We start from the raw sequence: 13898 nt of genomic DNA, 5'->3' as shown, positions 1-13898 counted from the left end.
GAGACAAAGCAGTTTTGTCAGAAGTAAGGAAAAATCTATACTTTCTGTAGTAACCTTTTCCAAATGTTTGGTGATCGTTTTATGGTGAAAGGTTTCTGTCCCCGGCCAATTGTTTATATTGTTCAGTATAGGCTAATGAGCCAAGCTAAATAGTAATTTTAAAGGCTGTTGGGTAAGTTTTGGTATTCTAAACAGAGATTTGGTGCTCTGAAATAGAGCTCTGCAGTAGCGTTTTCCTAAACGTCCGAGAGGCTTTTTTTTCTGTGCTATGCTAAACTTCACTGTGTTCTTTATACTCTCTTATGGCAGCTTTGTTTATAAAACGCAGTCTTAAAGCTACCCAGCTGAAAAAAACTTCATGCTAAGCATTTTCTTTCTCTTAGAATTTTTTTTTTTAATTAAAATTATTCATTAACCTGCGCTTTTATCTTTTCCCTTATGGCCTTTTAAATACAGCCCGTTCAAGTGTAATATTGCCTGATCTGTGGAGGAGCAGGGGAGGACCTCTCACCGCATGGACCTTGCCAGAGGAATCACAAAGTCTTTAGTTACCCAGTTACTACCCTACAATAGCATTTTTAAGTATTTACCAGACATGATCACCATGACATTTTATACTTAATATTTGCATAGAGATCTCTATGTCAGTGATAAGTGATATAAATTGTTAAATTGTTGCACCAAAAATAATGTTTGCATATAACCACTTTTTAAAGTTAAAAAAAAAAAAGGATGTTTGCTCAGGTGTACTCCTATGAGTCGCAGAACCACCTACAGAGTTTCTTGATTGGTTTACCAGAGTAGGATCCTTAGAAGGCATCTACTCAGAGTTCAGTCAAAATTGCATGTGAATATACCAAGTGAAACTTGTTGCAGCTCTTGCTGTGAGCCTGTGCACAGCAGAACGGGACTCGGCTTGCGACTGAGCAGCTGAAGTAATTGGCTAAGTCTTGTCTAGTGCTTTGTCATAGTTTCTGAAGTTTGAAGGAAGATATGTAATCCTGGTGAGAGCAAGAGTGAAAAGCGGGCATTAAATGGGTCTTGTGGTATGAGCAGCGGTAGCCTTCCAACACTTGCTACAGGAAACCTTCATACATTTCTTTTGTCACCATTGCAAGAGCTCCTTCCTGTTTCCATATTCATGTGGTAAAGTCGGTTCAGGGTAATCACGTTCAGATTAGTGTCTGTCTTCATAATTTGTGGTTCAGGTAATTTCCCCCTGTCACCAGTGTGACATTAGAAGTGTTGCTTCAAAGTAGCTGGATACCCAGCAGCAGATTATATGAGTGATAGTCCATTGCTGAATTTACCGTGCCTTCTTTCTCTGCCTGCATTTTCTCGATTCCCTGCCGTATTTATAATGTGGGAATTTCCCCTGTGACTCTTCTTAATGTTGTTGGTTAGCTTTATTTTACAGAAAACACAGCTGACACCAGAGGTTTGATTTTGTTGAGAGCATGCTGTGTGATGGAGGTTTGGATTAGATAAGTAAACCTTCTGGGCTTGGTCTTAGGTTTTCCCAAAAAGTAACCTCCTTATTTTCCATGCCCAGAAATAACTGAAGCTGTGAAACAGTGTTAGAAGGTTGTAAAAGCTCAGTATTTGTACACCAAAAATCAAAGTCAGTCCAAATGTCTTCAGAAGGAAGACGATCAAGTGTAGTGTTGCCTTTATGAGTCTCTTCTTAAATTACTCATATCATGAAAGGTAACATTTTAATATTGCTATTATATAATTTGCAACTTTCTTAGTAGAACTGAAAGTGTAAATATTAATTAGCAGTTGGGTGATCTGTGAATCAGAAATTCAAAGAAAAAGAAAATTGCTGAAGACTTAAGCAGTTACTGTAATGCACGTAAGTGAGCAGGTGTAAACTCCTGACGTGTATTTGTATCTATGGCAGATGGGGCAGTTGTGTACTCTGGTAGCACTTGACTTTTATTTGAGGCACTAACATCCAGAAGCGAACAGAATCTGTGTTGAGTTTGCCTCTCTATTACATCTCTTATTTTACTGTTTGAGTATTTTAGTTCTTGTGAGGGATATAGACTTTCAGGTAGTAGTTCTTGCATTTGTAGGAGATGACATTTGTTATAAGGATATTCATGTAAGAAGGTTCTGCCACGACTCTTAAGAAGTCTGCTGCAATTAGTTGAACTTGCTGTGCTTTGTAGATCTTCTGTGACGCTTCTTGTTTTGGCAATGGTGCTGTTACATAACAGAGTGCTTTGGCATTTAATAAACTTACATTTTAGCCTTATCCTTTGTAACTTGCTTCCTTGTAGCTGTCCTAAAGTAGACTTCATTTTTAAAATTGAAAAACTGCTTAAAAAAAATTAATTTCTTGTAATTAAGGGGCAACCCTTCTGTGCTTAAACCAGTGCAACTGGCAGTGACTTAGACCTACTATTTAAAATGGGTTGTTCTGTTAGAGAATAAGCAATTTTTTTTCCCCTCTCAAAATGGGCAGAGTGAGAGAATCTACAGAAAACACTTCTCTTCCCTTCTTCTGACATACACCGTCCAATTTTTTTTTTTTTTTTTGCAATATAAGTTTACTATCTCTTACTCCAAAGCCTTCAACTCTTGTTCTTTATCAGTGTTTGCACACAACAAAAGTTTGCTAACCCCCTGCTATCTTCCTTGTTTGCAGGTCTATAACCCAGAGGTCCTCAGACTCCTGCTACTCTTGTCTTGTGTGTCGAAGCTCATGCCTAAAGTTGTTTACCTTGTTTACCTTGACACTAAAGAAAGGAGTGAACAGGCTTAATCTGTTGCACAGACAAACTTCTGTCCAGTTTTCTTTTTCACACCTTAGATCTCCCTTCTGTGTTCTGCCTTGAAGAGAGTTTTCCAGACTCTCGCTTCTCAAAGTATTCCACCTGGTGGCAAAATTAGGGAAATAGTTAATGGAGGTGGCTTACACAGGCAGAGATCAAGTAGTGCAAGAACCTGTAATACAAGCCCTAATTTATTCATGTTTTATACTTTATAGTAGAGAGAGAAATTAGAATATATCTGTGGGCCTTAAATAAATTTCATGTTTCTGGTTTTTGCATTTATAACAAAGTAGATTTGACCTTTAACACTTTGTTTTCCTATTCACTAAAGGTAAATAAAATGTGATACTGTGGCAATAGGAATGGAGAACTATTCTAACAGTGTGAAGACAGTCCTGTGCATTTAGTACTGTGTTCTGTTTCATGAAAATTCTTACTTCTGTGTGTACCAGTTGAAGAGAAATTGTAACAGGCTGTTATACTTCCATGTAAGAGAGGCATCCAGATATCTCCTGGAATATTTGACTGCTTGTTTTAGAATAAATGAAAACAATGACTGTCAGGAGTCAGCTAGAAAATGGTCCTCTATTTCAGGAGAAGGAAGAAGTTCATTGCAGAGCAGTGTTTTTCAGTCTGGTAGTAAGGGAATTGAATAGGATCAATATTAAGGGGAGCTAACTTCCATAGTTCCTCCTTACGTTGATGAAAAATCTGCTATTAGTCTGTCTTGAGGTATACAAGCCCTAGTCCTATACTTTAAGACCATGGAACCTCTCAGTTTTAGAAATGGCAGGGCAGGAGGCTGCATATCTTTTTCTATTGCTGAGTATAAATACCTTAAAATGATACATATATGACTAGAACTTCTTCTTTTGTACGCATTTGGGAAACACACTGAAAGTGCCCAGTAGCTGAATGTCCCAGTGTTCTTGGAGTGTTCAGTAGTTGTGTCAGCTATCTCATTAAATTGGTTTTGAACTTTGTCCTCTGGTTTGACCATCAAACCTAGTGTTAATTATTGTCCTGAATATGTTTTTATAATAAAGAAAAGAGACTTTTTGCAGATTCAAATTTCCCATTTTTATATCTACGGTATTCTATGTGTACACAAGACCATTCAAGTTGTTGAATTTACTTGGCCATATATTGTTTCTTACAGGCTAATCACAGCATATAGAAGCATTACGCTGTTACAAGATGATTTAAATATTACTTTATTTTCTGTAGATCAATGTCAGAGTAACCACAATGGATGCAGAGTTGGAATTTGCCATCCAGCCCAATACAACAGGCAAGCAACTCTTTGATCAGGTAACTTAAATGTGTCTCTCTGTATATATGTGTACAAACACATAAAACTATTGTGGGCATTAAGGCATAGTTTGAGAAAGTGGAAGCGTTGTCATGTGTAGATTATGTTTTTTCTTACATTATCTAAGCTATGCGCTCAGTTATTTAAACTTCCTCGTTTCTTCTTATGGAAAGTATTAGATTCAAAGAATAATTCTGTGTAAATGGGTTAACAGTGAAGCTTCAGTTGAATCATATACAGAACTGCTTTGAAATCAATGGTATTTTTTATGTCTAATCATCATAGTTGCAACTGCAATATAATTGTTAGAATTACACGTATGAGAAATTGATATAGACTTCACTATTTAATAATTAATGTAACAATAAAAGTTCATTAAGGAAAGCTAACATCTTTTAATTTTTTTTCCAAGAATGGAAGCTGTAGATTTTATTTTTTTTTTTTTTTTTACTTCCTGAATGTTAGAAAAGTAATGTTGTCCTATGATGCAGTTTAAAAAAAAAAAAAAAAAATCGAAAAGTGAAAATTATGGCTTTAATGTGCTTATGGATTTGCAGAACTCTCAGAATTACACATTCTCACTTGGTAGTGTCTCTGTCGTACACCAGTCAAACGGGCTAAATGAATGATTTCTTAAAAAGGGTTGTTCTCTCATTCGTTTCATGCGATGTTAGCCATCAGAATCTTGAAAAAATTCTTTGATCTAGGTTGTGGAGCGTTCTAGAAAATGTTGAAAATAGAAGCTAGCCAATGTGTCATTTTGGTTTTTCCACAAGAAACCAATAAATACATTGCATTATCTAGATCCAAGATATATGAATTTAGTTAAAAATGCAAAAATATTTGAAATTATTTTTCAAGAACAGTTTAACCGTATCAGCAATTGTGTCTAGTAGAACTGTTGTTTCTGTCCACTCCACTTTAGATACTTAAGGTATGTAATGATGGGTATTAAGAGAATGTAACACATTGAAAGAGTTCTTTAAGACTTTTGATTAAAATTAAATTAATTTTTAATTAAAATTAATTAAACTTTTAATTGACCTTGAAGAGTTGATTAAATGTCTTCGTATATAAGTTGAAAGGAGGAGAATGTTTATTGCTTTGTAACACTGAGCTTTTTCTTTTAGATGAACGAAATTTCATTTGCAATTTTTGTTTGAAATGACTGTCTGACTCTTAAGCTCCTACCCCTCGCCCCTTTCTCTAACATGAGTAGCAGTATATCTTCAGCCTCTACATCAGAATAGACTTCATGACTCTTACAAAGGCTTCTTGAAGAAAGGGGCTGTCCTGCTTTTTGTCTAACCAACACCACCATCAAATAGAAAGTATGGTATTCTCTGTGGCACAGAAGCCTCAAGCTGTTAACTTGTCTTTTGCCAACCTTTGCTATCTTCTGCCATGCAGCGTTGGGTGGGGTGACCATCTACTGTGTAACGTCTTGCGCCCAGGTAATCAGGTTCATGCAAATTGGGGCATTCACAAGCCTGGAACAAAGATACAGCTCTCAATTCTTTTTCATGCTCTCTTCAACTTTGTTCCTTGATTCACTGCCTGGCATTTGACATCTCACCAGCTCTTACAATCGACTACTGGAAATTTAAATTGAAAAATTGTTTGGTCAAGCAAAATCAACCAGCATAGTTGCGTGTGAGGAGAGAAGCGTTTTCAGCCTGATCTTAAATTCATATGTGAATTCCACAGAGTAACATCAAGAGCTGAACTGTATTGCAAAACCAGCATGAAATTTTCAGACAAAGTTATGCTGTCTCTCTATAGAAAGAGAGTTGAATACAACTGTTATTGAGAGGATTAGCCTTCAAGGTTTACGCAGAAATTATGGTGGACTTGACAGCAGACTTGCTGGTTATTGCTTGTAGAAAATAACCTCTCCATGAATTTAGCTGTTGTCTAGTGCTCCTCTATGGTTTTGATGAACAACTTGCCCTTTTTTTCAGTCAGTGGTTCTTTTAAGCTTTTAATTGGTGTTTTCTAGAGTTGTTGATTTGCTTCCCATTCCATGTGTGTGTTTTCATTATCTTCATCTAGCAGACAAAAATTCAGCATTTGATGTCTCTGGCTTTCTCTTTTCTATTCCATTGTGAAACTCAGTAAAGATCTTATTTATTGCAAAACTCCTTTTTTTTTTTTTTTTTTTTTTTTTTTTTCATTTCAGAAGTTGTCTTAACAGACTTATCATCAGTCCTTCTGTCTATCCTGTCAGTTGTCAGAATGGGCAAGAGGGCATCTGTCCTCCTTTAGTCAACCAATGTAGCATCCCTGAGTCTGCTAGGACAGGAGGAACCTGTGGCGCCTCTGTTGCCGCATGCTAGCGGTAATGGTGGGGGTTGTTTTGTTTTCTTGTTTTCAGTAAGTTGTTAGTATTGAGCATCAGTACCTCTGATTCACTGTAGTTGCCATTCAGAAAGAATGGGAGGGTTGTCACCTTTATTTCAAGCTACACCTCACTGTCCTTTCCAGATACCTCAGAAGCCTCCCTTACGATCTTTTTGGAAGCTGACTCAATGGAATTCTTGCTAGGTTGTCTTTATGTGTATGTCTTGATTTGCCAAAACACGTCTATTGCTGTGGTTGCTTTTATTCTCCCAGAAGTTTTTATTGCCTATTAATAGTCAAGTTGTAGGATGTGATGGTGGATAAAGCTGTTTTACAGGTGTGATTAAGACTTGCCTAAAGCTATTTCATGAATGTTTTGAGCCAGAATCAAACTCCTAGGTTTCCCATTGTCTACTTTTTTTCTCATATTACACGACTGCAGTGCCTAAGTGCTTATATTATCTTGGAACAAAGTTTCAGAAATTTTTTTTTTCTATTTGCTTTGAGCTGAGAGGCAGTGATAGATGGTGCTTTTTCCTTATTTGTGGAGTCTGAAGTAAAACAGGCTAACGTGTAAGCTGGTTTTGGTGTTGATTTGCAAGCATGTGTAACTCTGCAACGCAGTAGACAGGTTGTCTGTATTTAAATAACGTGCAACGTGCCCATCAGTCGAAGGGCCGTAGTTAGCAGGTGAGAGCAAAATGTTTTGACGTGAGCATAAGCACTTGTCTCTTTATGCCTTACGGGCAGAGCTGTTGAGCATCTGCCGTTCTTACTGACTTACGCAGCTCAGAGAGAGCTGATCAGGTACAAAGGCTCCACTTTGACAGCTGCAAAGAGCAGAGCATTCTCAGAGTCATCTGATAAAGCACTAAGTAGTTTGATCAGCATCATATAGGAGATCTGTGCCAGAAGAAGCAGCAGGTCTTTTAATTTAATGTTACACAGGACCATGTTAGTAACATAAACTGGTTCTTAACATTTCTTATGTTCTAAAGTAAATGATGTAGGAATTCTAGAGAAAATAACTCCTCACTAAAGGAATCAGGTTGGATTCATGAACATTGTCCGTTCTGTGCTTTGGAGCTTGAAGGTGAAAGGGTAGAGGAGGAAAAAAGGTACACTTGAGTGATTGTTAAGTAATAATATGCAAGGCATCAGAAGTTGGTTTGCACAGCTATCTTGTAACGTTTTCTAATTGTCAAAATTTTAATTTTGCAACCCGATAGTACTACTTTAAAATGGAGGAGGATCTATGTGTAAAATTCTATTTACTTCACATGCATCTGAATGCTTCCATATAACAGCCTTCAGTAAACCATCTTGCCAGCATGGTCCAACCTGAGAACATACGTAAGTACTGTCATACTGAGTCTTTTGGAACCAGAGTTTACAGTTATTTAATAATCTTTGCTGGGCCTTTCTGATTAATTGCTTATTGAATCCACGTGTACTTTTACTATGCAAAAGACTTGTAAGATAGTTGCAGTTTCATTATACTCTGTGTAGCAAAAGTGCTGCTTCTTGTTTGCTTTGAACCTGCTATCTGATGATTTCTGTTGATTCTCTTAATTCTTACATTATGAGAAGTAATGAATAATCATTCCCTGTTTTCCTTCTACATGCCCTGCAAGTTTTTAGACCAATATCATATTTCTCCTTTCCTCGTTTCTGTCAGTAGCTTTAGTTCTTAGCTATGCAGAAAATTTTTCATGTCAATGATCATTCTTCTCAGTGTTTCTGAAACACTTCCAGTGCTGCAGCATCCTTTAAGTTGATGTGACCAGTCCGTATGTAGTATTAGAGATTTGGGAATACCATAGGCGTGTATAGTAATATAATGGCTTTGTTGCTTTTTCCCTTTACAATGAGAACCTTATTCGCGTAATAAAGTTGCTGTCTTTTATGCGCAGTATTTTGTTTTTATTAAATACATTCTTTTATTGAGGTTTGTCTTCCTTTTTACTGTTCATTGACAGATCTTTATGTAAGATTTTCTACAGCAGACTTCGTCACATCAGTTTCATCGTTTTTTACAGATCACATATGAAGTCCTGGGGGACTTCCCTAGTGGTTACAAAAATCTGTTGTGAAAACAGTTCGCTTGGTTTTTTTGCTTTCTTTTTAACTAGTATATCCATAAAAAGACCTTCCCTCTATTCAAGGACAATTTTGTTTCTTTAGTAGCCTTTGGTGATAGACCTGATCAGAATTCTTACAGGAAATCCATGTATGGCTTATCAGCTAGATCGTCCTTATCCCTTTTATCATTAACTCTTAGAAGATCTTAAAAATATTTGAAGGAGGTGATTCATCCTCATTACCTCATACTTGTCCATAAGGATTATTCTTTATTATAGTTTCACCAATTGTCTTCTGTTGAAATAACCTTACTTGTCTGTAGGTCTGCAGATTACTTCCCAGATGTGCTTTGAAATATCAGGGTCCTTGTACTACTCAGGTGCTGAGTTTGATGTATGCAGTAATCTGCACACTCCAATTAGTAGTTTGACAACACGGTGTTTGAATTTATTTAGAACTCTGAGCTGAATGCTGTTCTGAACCTGATGTTTTGCTACTATTTTAATTTTTTTTGTTCTTTTAAAACTTGATTACACTTCAGTTTGAGATGGTTTCTGTAGCTTCGTTACCATAAAAAAATCCTGCTGTAGTGATTACTGATGATTATGGATCATTTATCTTTAGGTAGTGAAAACTGTTGGTCTTCGTGAAGTCTGGTTTTTTGGGCTACAGTATGTGGACAGCAAAGGCTACTCAACTTGGCTGAAGCTAAATAAAAAGGTAAGAATTCCCTAATATTAGGGAAGTGTACAGTTTGAAGTATACTTTTCTAAGGGTTGCTGCTTTACTGTTGTAGGTGATATACAGCTGGCTTCAAATTTAGTTGAAAAATTGCTTTTCATTTGCTTTAAATGGCAAAATACCCTGTTAAGTTTGGTTAGTTATAAAAGAATATGCAAAGCTGCATCAACATTTAATTTGAGACGGAGATGCCACTTCCTGTATTTCCAGTACCATGGTGATGCATGTGTTAGGAAAACTTAAATTCATATGATTTTCCTGTTTTCATGTAGCAAAATACAATAACATAAATGTTTTACAGTTAGGGGGGTGGGTGTGTGTGAGAGGTATTTGAGCTTCAGGAATTTGCATGTCTACAGCTATAGATCTTTAAACAAGGCAGCAATAATAAGTCTCCTAAACTTCTGTTTAGGTGTCTAATAGGTAGATTGTAGGATAATTTTTGTTTCCTTTTTCCCCAACAGCACTGAGCACCTTGTATCTCCCAGCTATTGGGAAGCAGGTCATTTTACTTTAAATTCTATTATGAATTTGAGTGGTAACTTTTTGTTTTGACTGTCAGTTTATTAATGGCAATGTTTAGAATAAAGAGATTTTTTTCTTTTTTGAGTTGAACTTAATAAAGAATACCTTTTTTTATCTTCAGTGTTAGGAGGTAAATTGGAAAGTTTTTAGGAGCAAGTCCCACTGTCTGCATTTATATAATCTTTACTTCTCTTTTATGGTAAATCCAGCATGTTAAACCTGCTAACCACCAAAGCTGTCTTCTAGAATTTGATAGGTGTCTTGTTTCATATGCAATAAATGTTGTCGTGCTACAAATATTTTTGTTAGCCCTAATGAGTTGCCTCCAGTGGTTGGAGAGTACAGGATTTGGCGTATCATTTGTGAAAAATGCAGAAGACGTGGCTCTATGGAAGTCTTTAGCAAGTTAAATTGCTGGTGCAGTACAGGAGCAGCAAGGGTGTGCTGATTTCATTAAGTTAGACTAAGGCAGTTATCTTTTTTTTTTTTTTTTAAAGCTTGTAACATTTGATTCTTAAATGCATCATCGTCATAGGAAGAGTGGGTTAGATGAATGGACAGGAAGGTGGATAGATAACTGGTTGAAAGACAGAGCTCAGAGGGTCGTGATTGGGGGCACAGGGTCTAGTTGGAGGTCAGTGACGAGTGGTGTTCCCCAGGGGTCAGTACTGGGTCCAGTCCTCTTCAATATATTCATCAGTGACCTGGATGAGGGGATAGAGTGCACCCTCAGCAAGTTTGCTGATGACACAACACTGGGAGGGGTGGCTGACACACCAGAAGGCTGTGCTGCCATACAGAGAGACATAGACAGGCTGGAGATCTGGGCAAAGAGGAACCTTATGAAATTCAGTAAGGGCAAGTGGGGAGGAGTAACCCCCTGCACCAGTCCAGGTTGGGGGCTGACCTGCTGGAGAGCAGCTCAGCTGAAAGAGACCCGGGAGTCCTGGTGGACAACAGGATGACCATGAGCCAGCAATGTGCCCTTGTGGCCAAGAAGGCCAATGGCATCCTGGGGTGCATCAAGAAGAGTGTGGCCAGCAGGTCGAGGGAGGTCATCCTCCCCCTCTACTCTGCCTTGGTGAGGCTGCATCTGGAGTACTGTGTCCAGTTCTGGGCTTCCCGGTTCAAGAAGGACAGGGAACTGCTGGAGAGGGTGCAGCAGAGAGCTACCAAGATGATTAGGGGATTGGAACACCTCTCTTATGAAGAAAGGCTGAGGGATTTGGGTCTCTTCAGTCTGGAAAAAAGACAGCTGTGGGGGGATCTTATCAACACTTATAAATACTTAAAGGGTGGGTGTCAGGAGGATGGGGCCAGGCTCTTTTCAGTGGTGCCCAGTGACAGGACAAGAGGTAATGGGCACAAACTGAAACATAGGAAGTTCCACCTAAACATGAGGAGGAACTTCTTTGCTTTGAGGGCAGCAGAGCACTGGAACAGGCTGCCCAGAGAGGGGTGGAGTCTCCTTCTCTGGAGACATTCAAAACCCGCCTGGACGCGTTCCTGTCCAGCCTGCTCTGGGTGACCCTGCTCTGGCAGGGGGTTGGACTAGATGGTCTCCAGAGGTCCCTTCCAACCCTATGGTTCTATGATTCTATCATAAACTGGTTCTAACTTGTAAGTTACTATTTAAATATTTGCTGTAAATACAGATAAGATCTGATAAATCGCGAAGTAGATGTGCAAATAAAGGGGTTTTTTATGGCAAGAGCACAACTAATCATTCACTAGTGAGATTAAAGTGAAATACTGTGTGTGTAAATCAGAAGCAGTTGGACAACAATGAAAAGTGAGCAAAACTTTTAAAATTGACGTCTGAAATGTTGACTATAGTACTTATGCTGTCTTACATATGTGATTAAACGGTTGCATTATATTTGCAGTTTTTGATACTTCCTACAAGTCAAGCAAACAGATGTATAATTTCATGCATAGTGAAGAAATTCTAGAGGACCTACTAGTGCACATAAAACTAAATGTGTAATAAGGTGCTTGAGGAATCGGGATGTACGAGATTTATTTTATTATCAACGTATCTTTCAACAATCACTGCATTATTTGATGTTAAAATATAGTGTGTTGGATATAGTTTTGATTTTTTTAATATGTATTACAACTTCTTTTTTTCTAGATCTTTATTGTGATAAATACAAATTAATGCAAGCCTACAAAAAATTTTTAAACAGCTTTCGAGTAGCATTTCAAAATTGTCTGATTTGTCCAGATTGGTCTACTTGATTCAGCGCCATGTGAACCTTCAGTGAGTTCCACAATAGGCTTGTCAGGAAGGACTGGATTTCAGTGTAGAGGAGCTAAAGAGTTGATTACTACTGAGTTAATTACATTAATATACCATTTAGTTCCCTTTTTATTTATTTCTTTATTCGTCTCCCTCAGGTAACCCAGCAAGACGTAAGGAAAGAAAATCCTTTGCAGTTTAAGTTCAGGGCCAAGTTTTTTCCAGAGGATGTATCTGAAGAATTAATTCAGGAAATAACTCAGAGACTTTTCTTCCTGCAAGTCAAAGAAGCGATCTTAAATGATGAAATATATTGCCCACCAGAAACTGCCGTTCTTCTGGCTTCTTATGCTGTGCAGTCCAAGTATGGAGATTACAGTAAGGAGGTACATAAACTAGGCTACCTAGCCAATGACAGACTTCTCCCGCAGCGGTAAGTGAGACTACGTATGTTTTTGCATTATCTGCTGCATATAAACTTGATTACAGCATGTTTTTTATCATTAAAATATTAAGTGATAGTGTGCGTTTAATGGTAGCTTTCTTAAGAGTGCATGTTTTGCTAGTAAAATTTAAGAGATCTTAATTTAGACTCTAAAGATGTGTCACAACCATGGGTTTCCTCAGACCTATTTCCTGTCCCATCCACAACCATCTGCACAGATTTAGTTGAACAAATTTCCAAAGTACTCCAAAATGATCTAATGTTCCTGGAGGCTTGCTTCTGCTAAATTAAAATCAAAATACTTTAATGTAGAAGTCATTAAGATTAATTTGATACTCACTCTTTTTCTTCCATACTTGATGTTTTTGTACACTTAAATGATAATAATTTCCTAAAAATAATTACGAAGTGTATTGCAAATAAAACATATTACAGAAAAAAGCTGTCCTGGGTGGAAAACTTAGAAACTAAATTGTTGCCATCGCTGTTGAGTATAAACTCTCCTGTATCAGTCATTCATTTAATTGGTTAGGAAAAGTGAGCACCAAGATTATCGTTCTGTTTATTTACATAACTGAAACCGTGCCCCTGGCATGTTTGGGCAGCAAGAGAAGCATTGCAACAGAAACGTGCAAAGTTAGACAATTTTGTTAGTGTAGGTGAATCCGTAGTGATGTATCATGGACAAACGTCTGCTTACTAAATATGTAACACTAAAGCATCTTCAAAGAAATGAGACCCGTAGAATAATTTGAGATTTCTTTAAAAGTCATATTCTTTGTCTCTTTGGCTTGAAGAGTAAAAGTCAAAACTCACTTATTAGTGTAACTAAGCTTGAGAACTTTCTAGCAAGCAAAAAAGCATTTCAAAAGGATTATGGTGAAGTATTGAAACAGATATTCATGAAAATGTTTCAGTTTTTTAAAAATCCTGGCTAAGAGTTTGGTTTTGGCTGTTTACTTCCTTCCTTGTGACAGTGAACTCTATACCTCTTTCTAGAAAAATACCCTTTGTTAGGAAGGCAGGGAGATGTAGAACCTGTAAAAGTGTCATTGCAGAATATGTTAATTCACAAATCTTGAGTTTTGCTCAGTTATGATGACAGCCTGTGAACAGTGGAGTGCTTGTGTATGACACAAATTCAAATATTTAAGATGCACCTTTTCAGTAGACAAATGTTCAGATGATTTCCCAGCATACGCTTTCAACCAGTCGTGTGCCAGTCCGCACTGAACGAGCTCGTAGTTTTTGTATTCATTCTAGCACAGTTATTCCTGTTTTGCCTTCTGTTGCCATGAGATTTGCCAGAAAACTAACAAGTTCGTCATAAAAATACTTTAGAACAATATACAGTATAATGTCAAAAATATTTATCTGTTTCCCAGAGTAGACTAGCTTTGCAAAATTTTACTGAAAAGGGTGAGAAAAGAT

The 13898-nt window shown here is 37.4% G+C and overlaps 1 protein-coding gene across 1 annotated transcript in view; it reads left to right on the top strand.

The window, feature by feature from the left end:
- RDX (radixin) overlaps positions 1 to 13898 on the top strand; it is a 50780-nt gene that overhangs the window by 13876 nt on the left and 23006 nt on the right. Inside the window, exons 3-5 of the mRNA XM_063330640.1 lie at positions 4008 to 4091; positions 9139 to 9234; positions 12181 to 12455. Coding sequence (XP_063186710.1) covers positions 4008 to 4091; positions 9139 to 9234; positions 12181 to 12455 — 455 coding nt within the window. The remainder of the gene's footprint in view (positions 1 to 4007; positions 4092 to 9138; positions 9235 to 12180; positions 12456 to 13898) is intronic.

The sequence above is a fragment of the Chroicocephalus ridibundus genome, chromosome 1, assembly GCF_963924245.1.
Source record: "Chroicocephalus ridibundus chromosome 1, bChrRid1.1, whole genome shotgun sequence".
NCBI lineage: Eukaryota > Metazoa > Chordata > Aves > Charadriiformes > Laridae > Chroicocephalus > Chroicocephalus ridibundus.
This window is presented reverse-complemented; position numbering and strand designations above follow the sequence as displayed.